Below are 21707 nucleotides of genomic sequence, written 5' to 3'. Positions count from 1 at the left end.
AATCTGAGAACATCCTATACAAATGAAAACATAGGTTTTGAAAACTAACATGGTCAATTAGGAACTGGCAGACATATAGTTATGACTTGCAAAGACAAAAATGCATTGCAAAGCCAGTCCTTGTTTTGGGTGGAGGTGATTGTTGTTATTGGTTTTGTTTGTTTGGTTGGTTTTGGTTTTTTGAGACAGGATTTCTCTGTATAGCCCTCGATGTCCTAGAACTCATTGTGTAGACCAGGTTGACCTTGAATTCAGAGATCAACCTGTCTTTGCCTTGAGTGCTGTGATTAAAAGTGTATGCCAACATACGAATCTCTAGTTCTTGTTTTGTTTAGCAGTGAGTCCATTCTTAGGAAAAGCCCAGCCCTAGCCAGTACTCTGGAATCTGTCAAAAAGTGGTTATAAACTTGACTGCATTCAGCTCATAGAATTCCCCAAGTAAAGTGTATCCCAGGTCAGTATTAGATGCACCAATCCCCCACCACAGCCAGAATCCAAAAAGCCACAGAGAGATGCACGGCTGGGAGACAAAATAGTACTTAAATACTAAGTCCCTTTATTTGTTCCTTTATCTGTTTAATAATATAGAAGAAATGAAACTTTTGTTTGATTGTGATATTGGTTTTCCTAAACATAAAAATATTAATATGACCATTGAGCACATATGTTTATATTTATATGCCTTGTAGAACAATGATTTGCATGTAATGAATGCTTTCTACATAATTGAAGCAACAGAGGGCACATTGTCAAATGACTAAGAAAAGTAAGGAATTTCCTGATATTTGAATACGTTCTCATGAATTACTGATCTTTTACATGGTCCTAAGTTGAGTGGAACTTTATCTTTTTCTTTCTCCAAAGTTAAATGTGTGTATTACTCTTAACTCCCCAAGGTGCTTTTGTCTTCTGCTGGAAAGTTCTGAAGCATCATTTTCCATGTAAATTTTATACAGTCCCCCCCATTGCACTTTAAAGGACACGATCATGGAGAGTCTGAAGCTTTTCATAGGGGAAGTGAGACCAAACAAAGCATTGCCTGGAAATTGAGGACAGAAAACAAGGCTGACTTACAGAGTAGAGTACAACTCAAAGGTTGAAAATTAGAATTCTAAGCCCTTGCCTGGGTCTTTGTTCTGTTCCTCTTACAGAGACAAGCACAGCCTCTTTTAGCAAGCTTTGCAAAGCTATATATAAGCTCTGGAGGACAGAGAATTGGCAAATACTGTCTATCCCACTATCAAGGAAAAGTCATTTCTGATTATTGTTCTTGACACATGAATCAGTTTGAGAAAGAAAACAGAAGTTCCCATTCCATCTTAGGTAACCGAACAGCTAGAGAATACACATTAAAGTTCTGTGCCAGTGCCAAAGTGTTTTTAATTTTTGTGAATTTTGGGACATTGTTTTGTGTGTGTGTGTGTATGTGTGTGTGTGTGTGTGTATGTGTGATAAGTAAGTGTTAATATGATAAGATTTGAAAGCAGATATCATAAAGAACAAAGAATCAGTAAACATTTCAACTCTGATACTCTGTGTGATGAGTCCTGCATGAGATCATCTTTGTGTGTGTTTGTATCTTCTAAAATAGCTTCTGAGCATGCTAATATTATTAAACTGAGTGGGTGTGCTACCTCAGCCTAAAGGAAGTGGAGAGGCAAAAACAAAAGGTCCACAATGAAATGTCAGTGAGTCCCAGAGATGTGTCCACTTCTCTGCTATAGAGTATCTAGTTCCTGCTGTTAGTCCCTGTCAATATTTCCAGCTGCAACTAGCAGGAAACCATAAGGGATTTGTTTTAGGGCAAGTGAAGCACATTTTCTTTAATATCTCAATTGAACCACTTGTGGGTAATTGAATACACCTAAGATTGGATGGCTTAGAGATGAAAAAGACAACTCCTGCTCTTAGGTACTCCTTGTACCTCAAAAGAGAGGTACTATGTGAAGAGGGACAAGATAGAATATACATGTGTTTGAACTCAGGGGTAACATTAAATTTAGCTAAGTTATTCAACTTGGAAAGTTAAACAGAATATCTGACACAGTAGAATATTAGAGACCTGAGTTGTAGCTGAGAACTTACCAATCAATTTGGAGAAATAGGCCTTGACTTAGAGAACATCAGCATGTACTTAGAGGGGAACTTTGTGGAAGGGCACCATACACACAACCAACACTTGACTGTCTTCCTTGAGTAGTGCCTAGTATTAGTGAATGCAAACATAATGTAGGCATATAATAAGAGCAGTGCAGAAAAAGCTGTATGGATTTCTTGCGACTTGTAAGGTTCAATGCACCAACACCAGGCTTGACTTCAACATGCCTTAACACTGTTAAGGGAACACAGTTTAACCTATCACAGAAAGAATGATTCATTTGTGATTGGAGCACTGGAAAATATGACTGTGTTGTAGAACATTGACACTAATTGTAGAGTGGAGGCACCATTGGAGAAATGTTGAGAGAAAGACAGGGATCAGGAGTGTCACTTAGTAAGGTATTGAAGTTGTGACTAAGGAAAACTTGAACCAACATGGAATGGTAGAGAAAATTAAAGGAGAAGTGAGGTCCATAGATATTCAAACTTCAAGACTTAGCATCCAATCAGATACCAATGGGTGAGAGTGGGAGAGAATTCAAGGGGATTTCCAAGTTTTAGCTAAAGAAGAAGATGAACCACGATACCATGAATAACAATACAGAAGGTAGGCATAGGAAGAGGTTTCTCAAGATGTTGTTGAGCTCACCCCTGTACATGTTGTACTGTAAATAAATCAAATATCCTGTGGACAGAAGACCAAAGGACTGGCACAGCATTGTTCATGCAACTCTCTCAAGAGCAATTTTTCAAATAATGTGAAAACCGGTTACATGACTACTGAACTCATGAAATGTGGCCATTATGCCCATGGAGATGAGTTTTCAGTTAAATGTAATACATTCAATTTTTAATAGCTACAAGTGCCTGGTGACTGTCATATTAGATAGCGCTGCTCAAGCAGCTTCTTGGGCACGTGAGCTTAACATTTTAAATGGACATGGAAACAGAGGAAATATCAAGCTCACACTGAGTTCTTATGGGCAGGAGGAGAGAACATAGAAACTACTCAGAGGCAGAGCAGATACTGACAACAGGACAACTCTCAGGGGCATCAGCATTTAAATTGTCCACCATAGAAGCAGGCCAGGAAATAGTTACTGAGAATTAAGGAGAACTTCAAACTAGAATAATGTTGCACAAACATGGGAGATTTTTCAAAAAAGCATCTACCATATCACAAAAAAAGCAAACCTTATTGAATAAACCATGGAAAAGAGCTTACCCAATTCAAAGTCAATAACCACATCCTGTTAATTAAGAGACAGGCCACTATGCTACAGCAGAGGTTGTGGTTTTTAACTCCTTTCACCTCCACACATGGAAGACCTTGCAAAAGTTTATGGTGGAAAGAGTAGGGAATTCCTACATGGAATCCAGACTAGCATGTCCCTAAAAACTAACCCATAGCGGACAGGCCCAGAACTTCTTTCCCATGATATCACCAGTGGAGGTCCTGTGACTTTTAATGACTCTACTAACAATGATATTATTTTCAGAAAAGTTGCCTAACTATAAGAAGTGGGTGGAATTTCTTCTAGCTTCCAAAAGAGCAAGCAATTCATGGATTATGAAGTTTCAGTGAGGGTTCCCTGATCATACAAATTCCACGTGGTAGAAAACAAGTAGGAATTCAATTTAACTATGTTTTTACACCAAAAATGTCCCCTAAAGTTAAGGCGTCTGCATTCTGAAGTAATAATTTTGTGATATCTGTCATGATTTCTAGCACCAGTAAAGTTTTTAATACAAAATTAAATTATTTTAAAGTAATGATTTCTAATTTTAAAATGAATTCTCAAGAATAGAATGACTGCTTTACTTTTATCCCGCAGATGTAAATGAATGTATTTCTACCTCGAATGGGGCCCAAAAACCAGAACTAAGAAAGGATTCCACTGAAGCCTGGCTTGTGGAACTATTAATTTAAATAGTGTTATTTACAGTGGCATATTGTGTGGGATTGTTTGCAAGAGCATGATAACTGTGTCCTCAGGGATGTATGTGGCCTCATGGACGGTTTGAGTTTATGACACTGTTGTCCTTCATGTGCCCTCCCCATCCTTAACGGAAGAATGTTAGGGGCCTGGTTTTGTAAGGGTCTCATATACATGGTCACAATTATTCTGAGTTCAAGATGACAGCATCCACATCTTCCCTGCAGGACAAAACTACAAAAATTATTGGATATTACTTTTTTAATAAAACTTAGCTAAATATTTCTGCCTATCAAAGACTTTGAACCTAGGGCCTGATTTCTTTTGGTTAAGAGGGGAAATAATAGATTGTGTTTGTGCCTTGTGGTTTGAATGAAATACAACCCCTCGATGGGTTTGATTTTTTGAGTTCTAGCTGATGGCGATGTTTTGAAAATTAGAAGCAGAAGAAGATGGATCATCTAAGGAAATCAGTCGGGGAGGGGAGGGTGTACACTGTAGTTCTACAGCCCAACTCTGTTTACTGTTCACACGTGCTTCCTCTTAGAAGATGTGAGGAATCCGAGCTACACAGTCCTGCCACCTTGGAGCAGCCTGTATCCATGCCTTACACACCCATGATGTACTGTATCCCCTCAACCTGTAAGCCACAGTGAACGCTTCCTCCCTGAGGTTGTTCTTGTCAGTTCTTCAGTCACAGCAAATCTTATGAGAAGGAAGCTTCTAAAAGCAGAGGTACCACCTCAGGAATGATGGATGCATTCTTCCCATTAAGGGACATTTTAAAAATCATCCTACTTTGCCACTTGACATACAAGGGGGAAGAAAGCAGATGCCAGCAGTCATCATTTGAGCACAAAATCAAGCCAGAAGGAGTCTGTGAATTATCAGACTTGGTTTTGGGGGCTTTCTGATCTTTGTGTGGGTATCACATTCCTAAATGGCCCTTTTGGGGTACTCACGTTGCGTACAAGGTACAAAGATGTGAGTCTGTACATGTCACTGGCTTCATTTATTGGTCACAGATCACAGCCTTCAACACGTGCTTTGATAACAATGTGACTATTCCCTTCTGAAAGAGCAGAATGAGTCAGATGCTGCACAGCCTTAGGAAAACAACATGCCAACATTCGCAAAGAGCTGTATGTGAGAATAGACTTTACACAACCTAGCATGAGAAAAGACTTATTATTTTCATTGAAAATCCACAAGCCAGTTACCATGAAGATACCCATATGAGCCTGGTCCAGGTGATTGGCAATGCAGGTACTTTCTTCCAGACAGGTCTTTAACTGGTATTTATTTGATTCTGTGGGTGACACTTTCTGCAGTCCCAACATGAACTTGTAAATCCTGGAGTTAGCTCCCTCCATATGAAATGAAGGTTTAACCTTCCATGTATAAATTTCTAGGTTATAGCAACCAGTGCTTTAAATGGGTTCTAGATTGCTTATATGATCTGAACCACATTAAAAGAAAATATTTTTAAGTGGAACAAGGAGATAAGTGATATTCTCGGAGTGTATTTTTTCATTATCTAGGTTTTATAGATCTATTTTCTTTTAGCTCAAGTTTAAGTTATGTAAGAAACCCTTGATTTTTATGGCAATAGTTCTTAAGAAAAACCCCTTACACCAAAGCCTCGATCATCAGAGGGAGGGAACACAAGGATGGACTTATAAACTTTGACTTGGAAAGCCCAGAGGCATGTAAATAAAATTCCTAGAATGTCAACAGCAGTGGTTTGAAAATAAAGACTAGAAAAATAGGCAGCTAGCTGGTTAGAAGTATATGTAACTAACAAGCATGTTTGAAAGGGATGCCTTGGATATTTTGATAGTGCATTTTGATTACTAAGAATGTAAAATATCCAGAACCTTGAAACTATGAAGAAATTCATAATGTTCTCCTCCCAGAAAAAAATGCAATTTTTTCATATTCTTTACATATTCGAAGTAACTAAAGGATTTCATTAAAGTACATTTTCCTATACCAATTATATACTTGAAAGTAATTTAAATAATTAATAAAACCAAGATTTCTTTAAAGAATCTACAATCAATTATTTTAGTCCACACAATATTCAAAAAGTGCAATTATGTTTATTTAACTTAATCATCACCATTGTGTCAAAATATGCCTTTGTTTTTGACAAAAACACAAATTTATTAACATACTGCTTAACAAAATATTTCACTGCTAGTAGATTCTACATTCATCTTTTTTATGTTGGACTCCTGTTCCATTATTTTCAAGACTTAAACAAACTTCTCTATCCTTTACTGTGTTATCTTTTATGGGATTTGGGAATAACTTCAATATAGTTACTTGTCTGTCTGTCTCCCCAGAGGCTTACAAAAAATTACAGACACCTTAGTGTATGCTATGGAGAAATTCTAATGGGGCTGAGGAAAAGACAGGATGGAGGCTGGGAACATTTGCTTTATAATCCAGTCAGATGCAGTGTCTCCCTTGCTGGGCCCCAAATAGGTATGAGGAAGAGTGTGTGTTAAATCATTCATTGAATGAATGAACATTCCCTCTGCCATGTAATCCAAGAATCTGCAGCAGAACAATGTATTACATTAAATTATATAAAACTAAGATGCCTTCTTCTACCCTGTCCTTCCTGCCAGAATATTCCTTGTGATCCATTCTGTATATCTTCCTGAAGATACCAATGTATTTTCAGCATCCTTTGGCTATATCTGCCTTCCCAGTGTCATTAGAAGACTGGATACAAAAATCCACATTTTGTTGCAAGAATATGTCATTTCTCACTTTTATCTCCTGTTCAGCATTCATGGCACTTCAATGATTCTCATTTCTATCTTTCCTCTGGTCTGATATATTTATAAGTGACAATATATGCTCTGAATCTTTTTAATGAATGTGCGTTTATGATATATGTGTGTGCATGTTTGTGTATGTGAGTGCAGGCATGCTTGTACTATGATGCATGTGTGCAAGTCAGAGGAAAAGCTTAGGTGTCAGTTTTAGCATTTCACCATGTTGGGGATGAGGGTCTCTTGTTATCCTGGTGTAAAGTAGTTGGTCTGGCTGGCAGACTTCTAAGGATTCTCCCATCTCTCCCTTCCATCTTACCATAGGAGTGCTGCAATTACAGATGTGTGCTTCTGTGCTCAGCTTCACGTGGTTTGTTGGGATCCAAAACTCAGATCATCATGCTGACACTGCAAGTGGCTTTATCCACTGTGCTTTCTCTCAGCCGAACATTTCCAGTTCTGACATTTGACACTCACAAGATGCTTTCTGTTTGCAAACTGTATCAGCATTTCTCAGATAGATTTCTCTGTCTACCTACCCTACTGCAAAGGTCATTCATGTATCACTTAACAGTAGGTTTGCATTTCTGAGAAGCGCATCATTCAACCCTGTCACTACTGTGAAACATCATAGAGAAGTCATACAAACTAAATGGCTATAGTTGATAGACCAACATAATATGATGTGGCCATGATCATATATGCCATATGTGTTTGACCAAATGTCAGTATTTGGTACATTTAATTTGCATTTAACAGATTCTATTACCAACTTATATAAATAAAATGTGTTCAAAGAGTGCCTACTGATTGAGCAGTAGTCCTGGTGGATCTTAAAAAGCCACCAGCCTTTACATAAACTCTGGAATATGCTTTAAATATGTTGTAAAAGTGTACTCTTCATTTAGGAGTTTCTATGTTTCCTTTATTGGTAAATCATTCTTCAAATAATGATTGAGAATCTTTGGCTTATAATAGAATTCTAAAAGTTTTTATTGTTTTATTTTGTGTGCAGAGGTATTTTGCTTGCATGTATGTGTGTGTGCTGTGTGCATGTTGGGTGCCGGCCAAGGCCAGAAGAGGTCATCAGATACCCTGAGACTGGAGCTACAGACTGTTGTGAGCCACCATATGGGTTTCAGGTATTGAACCCAGATCCTGTGGAAGAGCAACAAGTACTCTTGAGCACTTAACAGTCTCTCCAGCCCCATACACAGGAACTTGATAACAACTTCTGTTGATAGTGATTGATTGGGTACTTTATAAATTCATTTGCTCCCATATATTTGGTTTGATGCTTTTTTACAAATCACATTTTCCCTTTGCAAAACATCCCAGGACAGTACTTCTTTGTAGAAATCACAAATATCATCATCTTACAGCAGGGGAGAGGCAAAGATAGATAAAATATGATAGCCAATTTTTATATAAATATATGAAAAAGTCTATCCAGTATTAAAATGACCATTAATATCCTTCTCAGAGCTGTGGTTAAGCTGTTCTTTAGTCCAATACATAGCACATTCCTGCTAAAATAAACTGTGGACTGATGGTGGATATCCTTCTGTCTCCAACCACAAACCAAGAGAGAATGAGCCAATCCCTTCTCTTCCTTATAAGGGATCATATCCACATACTTGAAGCTACACCCTAAGGTATGTCCATCATCCCAAGTCCTCTGGGGAAACATGATGCCGCTACAGCAAGTTTCTGCTTCAAGGTGGAAAATAGGTAGACTTTCACTAAGATTAAATAATTAGGACTGAAAATATGTTCATGTCTGCAAAGTCTAAGATCACATGTACTTAGCTGTCTTTCTACTTGTTTGTGTCACAATGTTAGAAGACCAGGAGGAACGTTATAGCTTTCTGCCACCTTTGTCATCTAAATGCTGCTTCATCTATACCCTACTCTCCTGAGTGTTTGGTAGCTTGGCATTATGGTCCTTGTTTCTAAGCTGACTTGAAACAGTCAACAGCTAATACCGGTGCTGTTTAGTTAAAAGGATCCAAAGGGAGGAAAAGTGTGTATAAAGAGTGGAGTTGGTGTCTCTGCATTCTCTGGGGCAAATGATAGGTGCTACCTGAGACAAATGTGGTTCCTGTTTACAGTGGAAGCCATGTTCTGCTTTTCCAGTGTACCAACACAGTGTGGTATCTCAACAGCTCTGTGAGTTTCTACAAACCATATCTAGTGTTAGTCCAGCAAGCATACTTATTTATAATCAAAAATTTCAATTTAAATGCACAAACACATAAATATTCACTTTTCAAGTTTAATATGTAATTTTCTATGTGAAAATATCAAGAAAAATATTTTATAGGAAGTTCTAGGTATGTATATCTCAAGCTTATACTATCATTTTATTGTTTTATTTTTGTAATTATTAGATGCTCTGCATTCCATTATGATTATATATTTCCAAAAGTCCTGGGAGGATTATTTACCCATTTTTAAAGTCAGCCTGAAAGACTCAGCAAATCCTGCATGTATTCATGGTAAAATAAGTATTATCTTTATTGGAATAAATCCTACACACACACACACACACACACACACACACACACACACAATGAAGAACTGTGTACTTCCTTCTGGGATTCCTGTGGATAAACTCTAAGTGGGAAAGGGAGCTATCAGAGTTGCCCCAATAGTCCCAATCCAGAATATTCCTCAAAGTAGTGGGAAGTTTCCATCTCTTTCTGGGTATAAATTCCTATAGCACTCAGGTATGCTTGCAGACAGGAAAAGCAAATGACTAAAATCATCACTAGAACCACATCTGTGCTAAACAATCTGTGTTTACCCCCTTGGGGCCAGGATAGGAGAGTGAAGAAAAGTGAAACAGGTAAAGACTCCTGTTGTAAAGTCATCTGTTCCCCTCCACTAAAGGAAGGGTGAATTTAGCATATGCTTCAGGGCCCTACTGCATAGTACTCAACATGGCACTCTCAAACATCTTCTTCAAGATGAATGGAGCTATGCAGGCAAGAGAGAGATTACAGAGCCTTCATAGCTTCTTAAACATCAGATTTCTGAGCCTCCTCCCTGCTCCAAAGTAAGCTGTTTGCCTCTCTAAGAAAAATACTGGCATCAGAGCTAATTCTCTGAGGGCATGTGATGGTGTGGGTTGGTATTGTGACAAGTTGGAGGCAGTTTTGAGATCCATAATTGAGTTTATGCTTCAACTTTCCCATACAGACTTACTGTTCCTTGTTCCTGAATATGCGAAGGGCTTAAATCTTTAGAACTATAGTGACAGGTGGAAATGACTGAGCCGTAATTTAGCCAGGGCTGAGCCACTGTAATGTAAAGCCTGGGCCTAACAAATGAGTATTGCAGTTTGCTTACCCTGTTGGGGAGCATGAAGGTGAGGAGCTTTTAGAGAAGGGTGGGGCTTGCTGCCTGTGCCTCTGAAGAAGTCCAGGAGTGAGGGCCATGGGGAAGTTTAACCATTGCCCCATGGGTATCTTTTCCTTCCAGCTCAAGGTTCTATAAAAAGCCCTCATTCTTAACACGTTGTTCTCTGTCCTTTGCCAGATTCTGACTTGAGCATGCGTACATTGAGCACACCCAGCCCAGCCTTGATATGTCCACCGACGTTGCCAGGATTTCAGAATGGAAGGGGCTCCTCCACTTCTTCATCCTCCATCACCGGAGAGACAGTGGCCATGGTTCACTCCCCACCCCCGACCCGCCTCACTCACCCACTCATCAGGTTGGCCTCCAGACCCCAGAAAGAGCAAGCCAGCATAGACCGGCTCCCAGACCACTCCATGGTGCAGATCTTCTCCTTCCTGCCAACCAACCAGCTGTGCCGCTGTGCACGTGTGTGCCGCCGCTGGTACAACCTGGCCTGGGACCCGCGCCTCTGGAGGACTATCCGCCTCACCGGCGAGACCATCAATGTGGACCGTGCCCTGAAAGTGCTGACCCGTAGGCTTTGCCAGGACACCCCCAATGTGTGTCTCATGCTAGAGACTGTCATTGTCAGTGGCTGCCGGAGGCTCACAGACCGAGGGCTCTACACCATTGCACAGTGCTGCCCAGAACTTAGGCGCCTGGAAGTCTCAGGATGTTACAATATCTCCAACGAAGCTGTCTTTGATGTGGTGTCCCTCTGCCCCAACCTGGAACATCTGGATGTGTCAGGTAAATGGAAACTGATCTTAAAACCTGTGTTCTTAATGCACCATACCAGAATAGTAGAGACACTGACATTGTTACCTGTACAGAGTCCCCTTCTCTTACTGATACTTATTTATTTTAAATTACATGATTTTGTTTATCTGTGTGTAGGTATGTGCCTATGAGTGCAGGTGCCCACAGAGTCCGCAAGAGAGCATTACATCTTCTGGAGTTGAGTTAACCCGTCAGTTGAGGGCTAACCATCATGGGTCCTGGAAACTAAACGCAGGTCCTCTGGAAGTGTGTGCTCTTAACTACTGAGTCATCTCTCCAGCTCACAATGTCTCCTTGCTAGCTACCAGAGATGAATGGTGTGCAAGTAGGGAGGCTAACTGATCTGAAATTGTCTCACCTCGGGATCCTTACACGGAAGGCCAGATTAGCCCCTGCATTGACCATCTCCCTTTTAAGGAACAGTAGGCACCTTGGTCCTGATAAGGTGGGTCAATTTACCTTAAATGTGACCTTATATTCCAGAACAACCATGCAAAATGTAAATAAACAAAAAAATCTAGCTAAGACAAATAGAAGGGAATATCTAATTAAACAGGTCATCCCGAAACTAGGCTTTTGTATTTGTTATGAGTTAGTTGAGTCTGTGTGCCATGGTAAAGCCACCTAGATGCCCCTGCATACTACATCCTACCCTGACAGTCCTCCATGGGGAATCAAATGCTTGCTTAGGAGCTGTGCTCATGATGGCTTTTCCTCTAAACATTGAGGGGGTCTGTCTTGGTCAAGTGATGCCCCCACCCCCATTCTTTTGCTTTAATTTTACAGCCCTTTAAAACATTTTTCAGTTACATAGTACAAGGACAGGGTGCATTGAATCCACCTTTTCATTTTCTTGAAAATAGAAGGAAATCCCAGTATAATTGCTTTGCTTAAAAAGTCTCTCTTAGCCAGGAAGAATTAAAGCCCAGAGTCAAACTTTGGCGCCAGACGGGGACCCAGCCTGAATAAAACCACCCCCCTCTTTTTTTTATCTCATCTGCTGTACAGTCAAAAGATGAACATTTCAGAGGCTGAAATGTGTAAGATTTTTTAAAAAAAAAATGAGACGCATGAGCTGTGACCTTAGGAATGGTTGGGGAAGGGTCAAAAGGTGAAACCCACTGTGTCAGGCAAATAAATAGAGTTTGGGATTTACAAGAATCTGAGGTAAATGAAGCCCTTCAAAAAAACTGGAGGTAAAACAGCTTCCAGCTTGTTCTGTCTTTCAGAAGCCGACATCTGAAAATGTTTCCACTGACAGCCCATTAGTTTTGCAGATTCTTTCCCTGGCTGGAAAGCTGCTTACTACTCCCGCTCGAGCTGGCTTCAGGACAAAGCCATCCTTACTGTGTGTTAGATTAGTCATGAGCCACCATTGGCATACAGAAGCGGGAAACAAGGAGGCCTTCTTAAATTCTTCCTCCAAGGAACTTTGGAAAACATGGAGAACTGAGATTTGGGGCAATTCACTCATTGCTTAGAGCTACAACTTGAGGTGTTTTCTCTTTAGCTAAGAAACAAAACTGACAAACTGTTTACCATTATTGTCATCTGAACATTTTACAAACAATTTTTGTATTCTCTCTAATTAGAAAATGAGTTGGTTAGCATTCCCAAGTTTATCAGAGAGTGTTCCCAGGTGTTCTTCATATAGAATGCAAGTTAATTATGTTGTCTTATTTGCAGTCCTTTTGAAATGCTGAAATGGCTGAAGCCATTTTGGTTGTTTTGGAAGGGTATTGTTGAGCTTTCTGGCCCGAGTAAGCTTACTGTACCACTTGACTAACTGTTACTAAGTCTTGCTAGCTGTCCTCAACTTCAATGTCATTTTTATGCTTATAAATAGTTATATAGCTTGCTGGCAGATTGCCAATAACACCACAGATCTGTACTTCCAGGCAGTAGAGCGAGAGGAGTCTATGCCTCACCAACTTAGGATGGAATTTCACATATGGTGGGTAGAGGTGGACTTGAAAGGTTTAGCAGGTTTGCCCTCAGCACTTATTAAAAGTCTCTTCCATTTCTGGGGGATTTTGGAAATGGTTATGTCAAAACAGAGAGGCCAAAAGGCCGCCAATGTTGTTTTCATTATTCATTACCTAACTCTCTTGGTTTTAAGCTGGCTTCAGATACTGGCTAACTTTTCAATGACAGTAAACTTGAATATAGAAGGATTGCTTTCTGTTCTAGAATTCCTGTAGGTCAGAATTTCTCAACCTGTGAGTTGACACCCCCACAGGGGTCACATGTCAGTTATTTTCTATGCAATTAATACCAGTATCAAAATTACATTTATGAGGTAGCAACAAAATAATGTTATGGTTGGGGGTCACCACAACATGAGCAACTGTATAAGGGACTACAGCATTAGGAACGTTGAGCACCACTGCTCTAGATGGCATGAGATTGATTACCTGTCCCATATTTAGCAAGGCATAAAAGGCTAATGTTAAATATTTCATTTCCAAATCAATGGCAATTCCCATAGCTAGGTATAGTATCTTAGCATTATCATAAATTACCTTTATTAGCATTTTAACATAATTGGGATATATTAAAGCCAACTAACTTTGAAAATTAAAATGTAATTGCTATAAGTAGAGTCACTTCAAAGGGAATCTCTCCAAAAAGACATCTGAGAATTACCCATTTTTTTTTCACTAATCTTTTTTTGTCTAATCATGGCATCCTATCCAGGCCATCCTAACTTCCTAGCAGCTCCTGAAATTCAATCCCTCTTCTCTACCTGCCTGCCTACAGGAACATATCATCAACATCTCTTTTCAACAGTTCAATCCATATTCTGCATATTCAACTTCTGAAGGAAACTTTTTCAAGTTGTAAGCCTTTTGTTTTGTACATAAAACCTCCAACTGTTCTCCACTTAAGACTTACACCAAAGATTCATGTTTCTCCATAGCTCATGTAAGGCCCTGAATGAGTTGACCTTCCAAGATTCAAATTCCAATTCTTCTACAACAATATCTGCAGATTTTCAGACACAAAATACCTGTGCATTCAGTAATAGGTGTCTGCCTATATGGGTTCCATATAGGCAGTCCCTTTTCTGCTCCTATCCCAAACCTTTCCAGAAATTCTCTTAAGAGATTTGTCATTTCTCTGGTGGAATCTCACAGCCTTCCACAACTTATGTCTAGTGAGCCAAGGATTTCCTCTCCTTGTCTGCATTTTGAACACAGGCAACTAAAACATCATTGAATTTACTTTCTGGTACTTACATGTTTTCAGGTCCCTTCCTCTCAAGACATTAGCTTTTTATGGACAGAAACAAGGGATTTTTATTTTGCATTTCGGGATCTTGTAATTAAGTGGAAATAGAAGTACCAAAGCCTGAAATGGTCATCTTGAAACAGCTCAAGTTTCCATTGGTTAATACACCAAGCAGCATTATTGAAGCTGTGAAATGACAATGAAAAATCTCCTCATAACTACAATTAGGGTAACTGAGGCATCCCTGAGTTCATTGTGTTTGCTGAGAAATGTGTAACACTCAATAAACAGCAACAATTGCTGTTTTATTTTCATATTTTTTATCAATAATCTTAGAAGGTAGTCATTGATCTTCACTGATTGGACTACCTTGCATTCTAGAGAAAGTGGAGTTTCTCCCCACCACAAATGAGAGTAAATCATGATGCAGAGAAAATTTGGGAGAGCTGTAATTAATACGTGATTAACCATTGTTGTTTATATTGGTGAAATAATGTTCACCCCACATCCCCTTTTTAAAATTTATTTATTCTTGTAAATTTCATTTTACATTCCAACCACAGTTCTCCCCCACCCCTGCCTACCTCCCAGCCCACCCCCAGTCCATTCCTCCTCACGGGTAAGGGCTCCCATGAGGAGTCAACAAAGTCTGGCACAATAGATAGGGACAAGGCCAAGCCCCCTCCCAAGAATTAAGGCTGACCATGGCATCCCACCAGAGGAAATGGAGCTCTGGGAATCCAGTCAAAGAGCAGGAGGAGGGACTATATGAGCAAGGGAGGGCAAGATCATGATGGAGAAATCTACAGAGACAGCTGAACCCAGCTCATGGAAACTCATGAACTCTAGACAGACAGCTGTAGAGCATCCATGGGAACAAACTAGGCCAGCCATATGTGGAAGACAGTTGGGAAGCTTGAACTATCTGTGGTGCTCCAGGCAGTAGGACCACATTACAAACCTGGTACATGACCTAACTTATTGCAGCATCCATCGCCCTTTATCTTAGACTTTAAGGCAGCCAACCATTCCTTATTTTCTGTTAAATCTTTCCAGAAACCACAAGATCAACCTTATGAACATCGCCTCCAAATACTGAGTTTGTTTGAATATTGGTACTTCATTCTATGAATATAGGTTGTTTCTCTTTGATTATCTCCTTAAATATAGTCACTTCAAGAAAAGAAAAAAAAAACCACCTCATTTACAAGTGTCTGCAGGTTTGCCTCATGATGGCTTATCTACTGCAACTCCCTCTGAAGCCCACAGTTCTGCCACATCGAAACATTTCTTACCTCTGTCTTGTCAGTGAAGTCTTGAACAAATTTGAGACTTGCTCTAGTCTGTGTGTAGAAGGCACATTGAGGCGCATGCCTCATCTTTTAAAATTGACGTTTAAATGAATGATTTCTAAGGACCCCTTCATATCTGTAAAGTAGGAATGCATGAAATATCCATTAGTGTTACTGAGCCATGAAAAAATTTATTTTCTTTTCAATACAAACTCAAAAATTCCATAAGAATTAGAGATAGTCATAACATTAAAAATTATTGATAGAAAGTCATACATGCACATCAAAATAATTTACTGCAACTAGGCCAAACTAATATTCTCTTAAATTTGAAACTCTTCTTTTTAAATTTGTCTGAATATTGTGTCTTTCCTGGTGCACTACAGATTTTGCTAGATATTAAGAATGTAGAAAAGAAACTAGAACCAAAATAGAGGAATAAAATTTATTACATAACAGAAGAAAAAAGAATACCTGTGCAGACAGGAAGAAAATTTTGAGATATGCAGGATTGTAGTCATCTGAAAGAATCCCCTCCCCCAAAAAAGGGAATGGGATGATCTCAAAGTTTGTTTTCTATGGTTTTTGCTTCACACCTTAAAATTCTTGCCTTGGAGCACATGACATTTGAACCCCATTCATTATTCTGAGGACCAATGCTTTATCTGAGTTTCCTGGGCAGCCTGCTAGGAGGTGGAAGGACAGGTCCCAATAGTGTTGTTATTGTGCCACTCACAAGCCTTAGATATTGCCTTGAAGAGTCAAAATTTGGGAGCGTCTGAAGTGACATGCCTGGTAGTACACTTGCAACAGGGATCTGATAAGAGTAAGGAGAAAATGAAAAGAAAAAATATGTAGTAGAATGGGATAGACTCTAAATACATATTTATATGGCTTATATTAATATTAATGGGTATTGACTATATAATAGAAGTTGGATTTACATGCTTTTGTAAAGTAATATTTAATGAGTATTTGATTATTATATGCAATATACCAATAATTAAATTGTACAATACAAATATATATGTAATTTTACTCAATTTTAGGAAATTAAGAATGATGTGTAGGAGTTACCCAAAAATATCCTGTTCTTTAAAAGTATTAAGAATCAGATGAAAAATATTCACCACAGTCCTTTGTAAACTTCATAATTCAACACAAATAAAAGGCGTTTCTATTAACTATAAAACAAACATCTGTTTTTACTGCATATATTCTTGAACTAAGGCCAAAGTCTGAAGACATGTAAATGTTAGAAGTTCAATTCTCCCACCTGAGCTATTATGGAGATGTTCCCCTTTAAATCATTTCTTCCTGCCTTCATTCATTCATTCACCTCACACTTATTCGATGCCAGCTATAAAGAAAATACAAAAGGTTTGGTGATCAACTTGCCTAAGTTCTTCCCCCTTCCCCTCAGGATCTTGCACTCCAGAGTAAGCAGACAGCAAATAAATACTAAGCAGATAAACATGTGAAATTATTAACTGATAAAAGTGCTTAACATAAAGGGGACAGTCAGGGATGCTAGTTTATGCATGGGGCAGTCCATAAAAGCAATTGCCCACCAAACTAACATTGTCTTGTGGACCTAAGCAAGTTGAAGGTGTATCCTGGAGCTGTCTCAGTAAGATCCTTCTATAATACAGGCAACAAGGCAGGGGCAGGGGTGATGTCTGGGAAATGGCAAGGTCACAGTTAACACTTGTTAAGAACACAGGGAAGCTTGAACTATTAGACTAAGTATAAAATGGACCATCTAAAGACTCTGAGCAAAGATGATTTGAGTGCCATTTCTAGGCTTCCAATTACAGCTGTATAGAAATCCTGAAGGGGATAAGGGCAAGGCAAGGAAGCAGCCAGGGAGACAAGTGAGGGCAGCAATTTTGATGATACTGCTGTCTTCTACCAATACCTACTGAATGAATATAATATATATAATAATATAATAATAATAATATATTAATTTGGTAGAGTAATAATGACAGAAATATCCCATCATTTTCAAACTATTTTCTGATCTGTGGCTTCATTGCATTTCATTCTATTCTTGAAGTATAGGATTGCCAGACACTCATGCATACCAGTGAGATGCAGACTGTTTGGTCTCATGACTGAAGCAGTGGAAAGTGATCCTAACCTAACTGTAAACTCTCAGCCCAGGGAACCCAAAAGGGTCAGCCCAAGAAAGTTCCAGTGTTCTCTCTTACTTCTCCCCTCTCTCATTTCATTTCTTTGAATCAAGAAACTACTAGATCACTGCCAGACGTTTAGGAACTTCCTGAACCTCGTAGGATCATAGCAAGATATTTAGGCACATGGTCTCACTCCATTACAGCTTTCCTGCTTGTGCCCATTTTATGACAAAGAAATTATAGTGTGATTTTCCCCAAGACGTGTTGGTATTTCCAACTCTAAAATCTGTAAATCCACTTAAGCCCCAAATCAGGAAAGTTGACAAATAATCCAACAAGAGGAAATCATTCCTAAACTGTTTCTCTGTAGACTATCAGCGTTAACCCCTGGATTGGACTAGAAAGAGGACTAAGATTCAATGGCTCCCTGAAGCCAAGTTCCCACTCTGGCAAGTTGATCTGAGAGTGTGTTCTGTGTCTTTATGCAGGGTGCTCCAAAGTTACTTGCATCAGCTTGACCCGGGAGGCCTCCATTAAACTGTCCCCCTTGCATGGCAAACAGATTTCTATCCGATACCTTGATATGACGGACTGCTTCGTGCTGGAGGACGAAGGCTTGCACACCATCGCAGCTCACTGCACGCAGCTCACACACCTCTATCTGCGCCGCTGTGTCCGCCTCACCGATGAGGGTCTCCGCTACCTGGTGATCTACTGCACATCCATCAAGGAGCTCAGTGTCAGTGACTGCCGCTTTGTCAGCGACTTTGGCCTGCGGGAGATTGCTAAACTGGAGTCCCGCTTGCGGTACCTCAGCATTGCCCACTGCGGCCGCATCACGGATGTGGGCATTCGTTATGTGGCTAAGTACTGCAGCAAATTACGCTACCTCAATGCGAGGGGCTGCGAGGGCATCACGGACCATGGCGTGGAGTACCTTGCCAAGAACTGCACAAAACTTAAGTCCCTGGACATTGGCAAGTGTCCTTTGGTCTCTGACACAGGCCTGGAATCCCTGGCTTTGAACTGTTTCAATCTCAAGAGATTAAGCCTCAAATCCTGTGAGAGCATCACCGGCCAGGGCCTGCAGATCGTGGCTGCCAATTGCTTTGACCTGCAGATGCTGAACGTCCAGGACTGTGAAGTTTCCGTGGAGGCCCTGCGGTTTGTGAAGCGCCACTGCAAGCGCTGTGTCATTGAGCATACCAACCCTGCTTTCTTCTGAAGGGACAGCTCCCGTCGGGCATGTTTTCACAGCATCATGAACCAAACAATGTTTTGTAAACGTGACCCATGTAAGCACCCACACCCACTCATAGCCCCTATTTCTTCTGGGAAAATTCTTTGGAGTCTGACTTTTAGTTTTATTTCTCATGAGCAAACAAGGTCAAAGAAATGAAGGAGGAAAACCAAATTTCTACCACGGTAAACTAGCTCTGTTCGGTTCATTTGTAGACATACACTCTCACCAAGGGTACACCTCAGCAGGCTGGTCACTGTGTCTTCAGAAATGCACCTTACATCTTCCCTTTCCCTGCTGGTCCACAAACCATGCCCCAAAGTTCCACACCTTAATGGTGCAACAGCTGCACCAGTAAGCGTCAGAATAAGGCCCTCTAAAGCTGTTGTTAAACTGTTTGGTGGACAGAAGCCCCACTCCTAAATCCCACAGCAAGCAAATAGGAGTTAAAGTCATGTTAACACTTTATGTGTGCAGAGAGCTTCCCCATGCTAAAGAATTATGGAAAATCAGACAGAATAAAAAGAGACACGTTTTTTATCCCAGCTCTGCCACTAACTAGCTATGTGATCTTGATCAGAACACCTTACCTATCTGGGCTGCAGATTCCCACCCCCCAGAAGCTAGAGGTAGGGATGAGCCTCATGCCCGTTCTAGAACTGAGAGAATAGTGACGTCCATAAGCGGAGCCTTGTATAAAGCACACAGGCAGCACCTGTGAGAGAAGTGGTTTGTGAGTGAGCTGTGCTTTTGGGAGGTTCTGTGGGGTCACCGTCGGTGCACATATAGTTCTGGAGGATGTCCTTTTGCTGTCCTCTAAGAACCAACACAACTCTGTGCGGGGGAAGGGGGCTAGCTTGTGCACATGTACATGTGCTGTAGCATTCTCTCCATCCACCGCATCCCGCTCAGGCAGGAGAGTGCACCTGACACGAGGCCTATAATCTCCCTGTCAGCTTGCATCTGCTGAGCATTTTCAAGTCCAAGTAGAGACCCTGATAATTTTTAATTAACAAGTGAAGTCCAAGAGAACCCACATTCTCAAAGGTTTTTCTAACCCTTCTCAGTACACATATGCTATGATTCAGGCGCATCTGTCCTGCAGCCGGTGGGGACAGATGCCTTAGTCCTCTGTCATTCACATTTCATTTTGACTTCTCTCATCTATTTATTTCTCCATCGCATGAAGCCTACCGGGGTTAAGTTTATAAGTGTCCAATTATACAGACGCCACCTTGCCTGCTGTCTGCCTGCTTTCCACTAAAGAATGTACAATAGACTTCCAGGTGTTTCAGTATTGCTCACTCAGAAGTGCCAGTCACACAGAAGAGGGAACACACTGGTAAGACAGATGTTGGTCCACCCACCACGGTACTGGGACAGAACATTAAAATCATTTCAAAATTTGAATTTTAAGTTGATGGACTTTTAAATGGTCCCTTCTGAATACAAAGCAATTTACTAGTTTCATTTTTAAAGAATCAGATAGCCAGATGAGATCCTGCTACTAGTTTTCGTGAATTCCAGTTGTCTTTTGTTACTAAACTTAGAACTTTCCCCCATTTTTTTCTCTGGCCACATTCCTTCCCCACCACTGTTGAAACAGTTCGGCCACCATCTTCTCAGAGTATCTATCCTCCAATCCCAGAGCCTCTGCTTCTCCAAGGCAAGCTCGCTACATTTGTTACAGAGCAAGCTTATACTCCGCTCGACAACTGCACTCCCACTGTAGGCTCCGGTGTGTACTATTGTCTTGTGTTGGGAAGGAGCTGTTAAGTGACAAAGCTGACAACTCTTCAGGAGGTTACTGTCATTCATTCTGTGAATCCCAGCTTCTGCTCAGTTCACACCCTCCTCGGTATGGACAGGTGAACAAGATTCTATCATAAGGGAAAGTAAAAGTTTTCGCTGGGGACAGGATCTAGTGACAGCCACTGAGTTTAGAACCGTAAAAGAAATTGAACGTAGGTAGCACCCATCTGACCTCTGACTTGTGGCTCTGCCAAAGTTTGTGGACTGGAGCATCACAATGGGTTGTCTGTAACCCTCGATACTGGAACATTCCAAAAGAGTTGGTTTACTGCTCCCCAGAATGAGCAAGGGAATCCAAAGTGGTTCCCTAAGCCATTTTTAGTAACTCTATCGCCACTAACTTTCATGTGAGACCCAGTGGGCATTTCACACTTGCTAGCTGCCCAGCACATGGGTCCTTCCCAGTTTCTCCCTTTCCCATCCTCTTCACCCTTTCTGCTCTCCATCAGGATAGGGGTATGGACATGTAACAGAGGTCACTGGGAACACAATTCAGTAGATTTATGAGGTCAAGCAAAAGGTCTCATTAAGAAATGTATCTGTTTTAAAACATGGCTTCCTTCCTTGCTCTGCTAAATTGAATGCTCATTTGTTGTTGTTTGTTTGTTTGTTTGTTTCTCTTTAACTCTAATGTTCAAATCACTGCGTGCTGTATAATTCTAGAAAGCCTTAATTTACTTCCACCAAGAAATAAAGCAATATGTTGGCAATCAGACTCAGTTCCATTTTTAATAATCTTATCCGAGATGGGTGCTGTTTGGATATGGACACTGGAAAGCAAGCAATAAATAAATAAACAAATAAATAAATAAATCCTTCCTGCTGAAGTCAGAACAAGCAGCTCACTGTTGTTATTGTCCCTTTAAAGTTACACTCAATGTTCTGTTGTCCCCTTAGACCTTAGGACTTTGGATTTAAATTGGCAGGTAAATGAATAAAACATTACAAGATGATCCAGGACTCGGTTCCTTGTCCAAACTCTTCCCACA

At 40.3% G+C, this 21707-nt stretch overlaps 1 protein-coding gene across 3 annotated transcripts in view; it reads left to right on the top strand.

Annotated features, from left to right (window-relative positions):
• Fbxl7 (F-box and leucine rich repeat protein 7) overlaps positions 1–21428 on the top strand; it is a 379760-nt gene extending 358332 nt beyond the window's left edge. For all 3 annotated transcript variants that reach the window (XM_040757670.1, XM_005081305.4, XM_021233667.2), the window contains exons 3-4: positions 10364–10975; positions 18155–21428. In XM_040757670.1, the coding sequence (XP_040613604.1) occupies positions 10378–10975; positions 18155–18891 (1335 nt within the window). In that variant the 5' untranslated portion in view covers positions 10364–10377 and the 3' untranslated portion in view covers positions 18892–21428. The remainder of the gene's footprint in view (positions 1–10363; positions 10976–18154) is intronic.
• The last annotated feature ends 279 nt before the right edge of the window (positions 21429–21707 follow it).

Source organism: Mesocricetus auratus, unplaced genomic scaffold (assembly GCF_017639785.1).
Source record: "Mesocricetus auratus isolate SY011 unplaced genomic scaffold, BCM_Maur_2.0 Super-Scaffold_100015, whole genome shotgun sequence".
NCBI lineage: Eukaryota > Metazoa > Chordata > Mammalia > Rodentia > Cricetidae > Mesocricetus > Mesocricetus auratus.
Note: the sequence above shows the minus strand (reverse complement) of the source record. Positions and strands in the feature narration are given on the sequence as shown.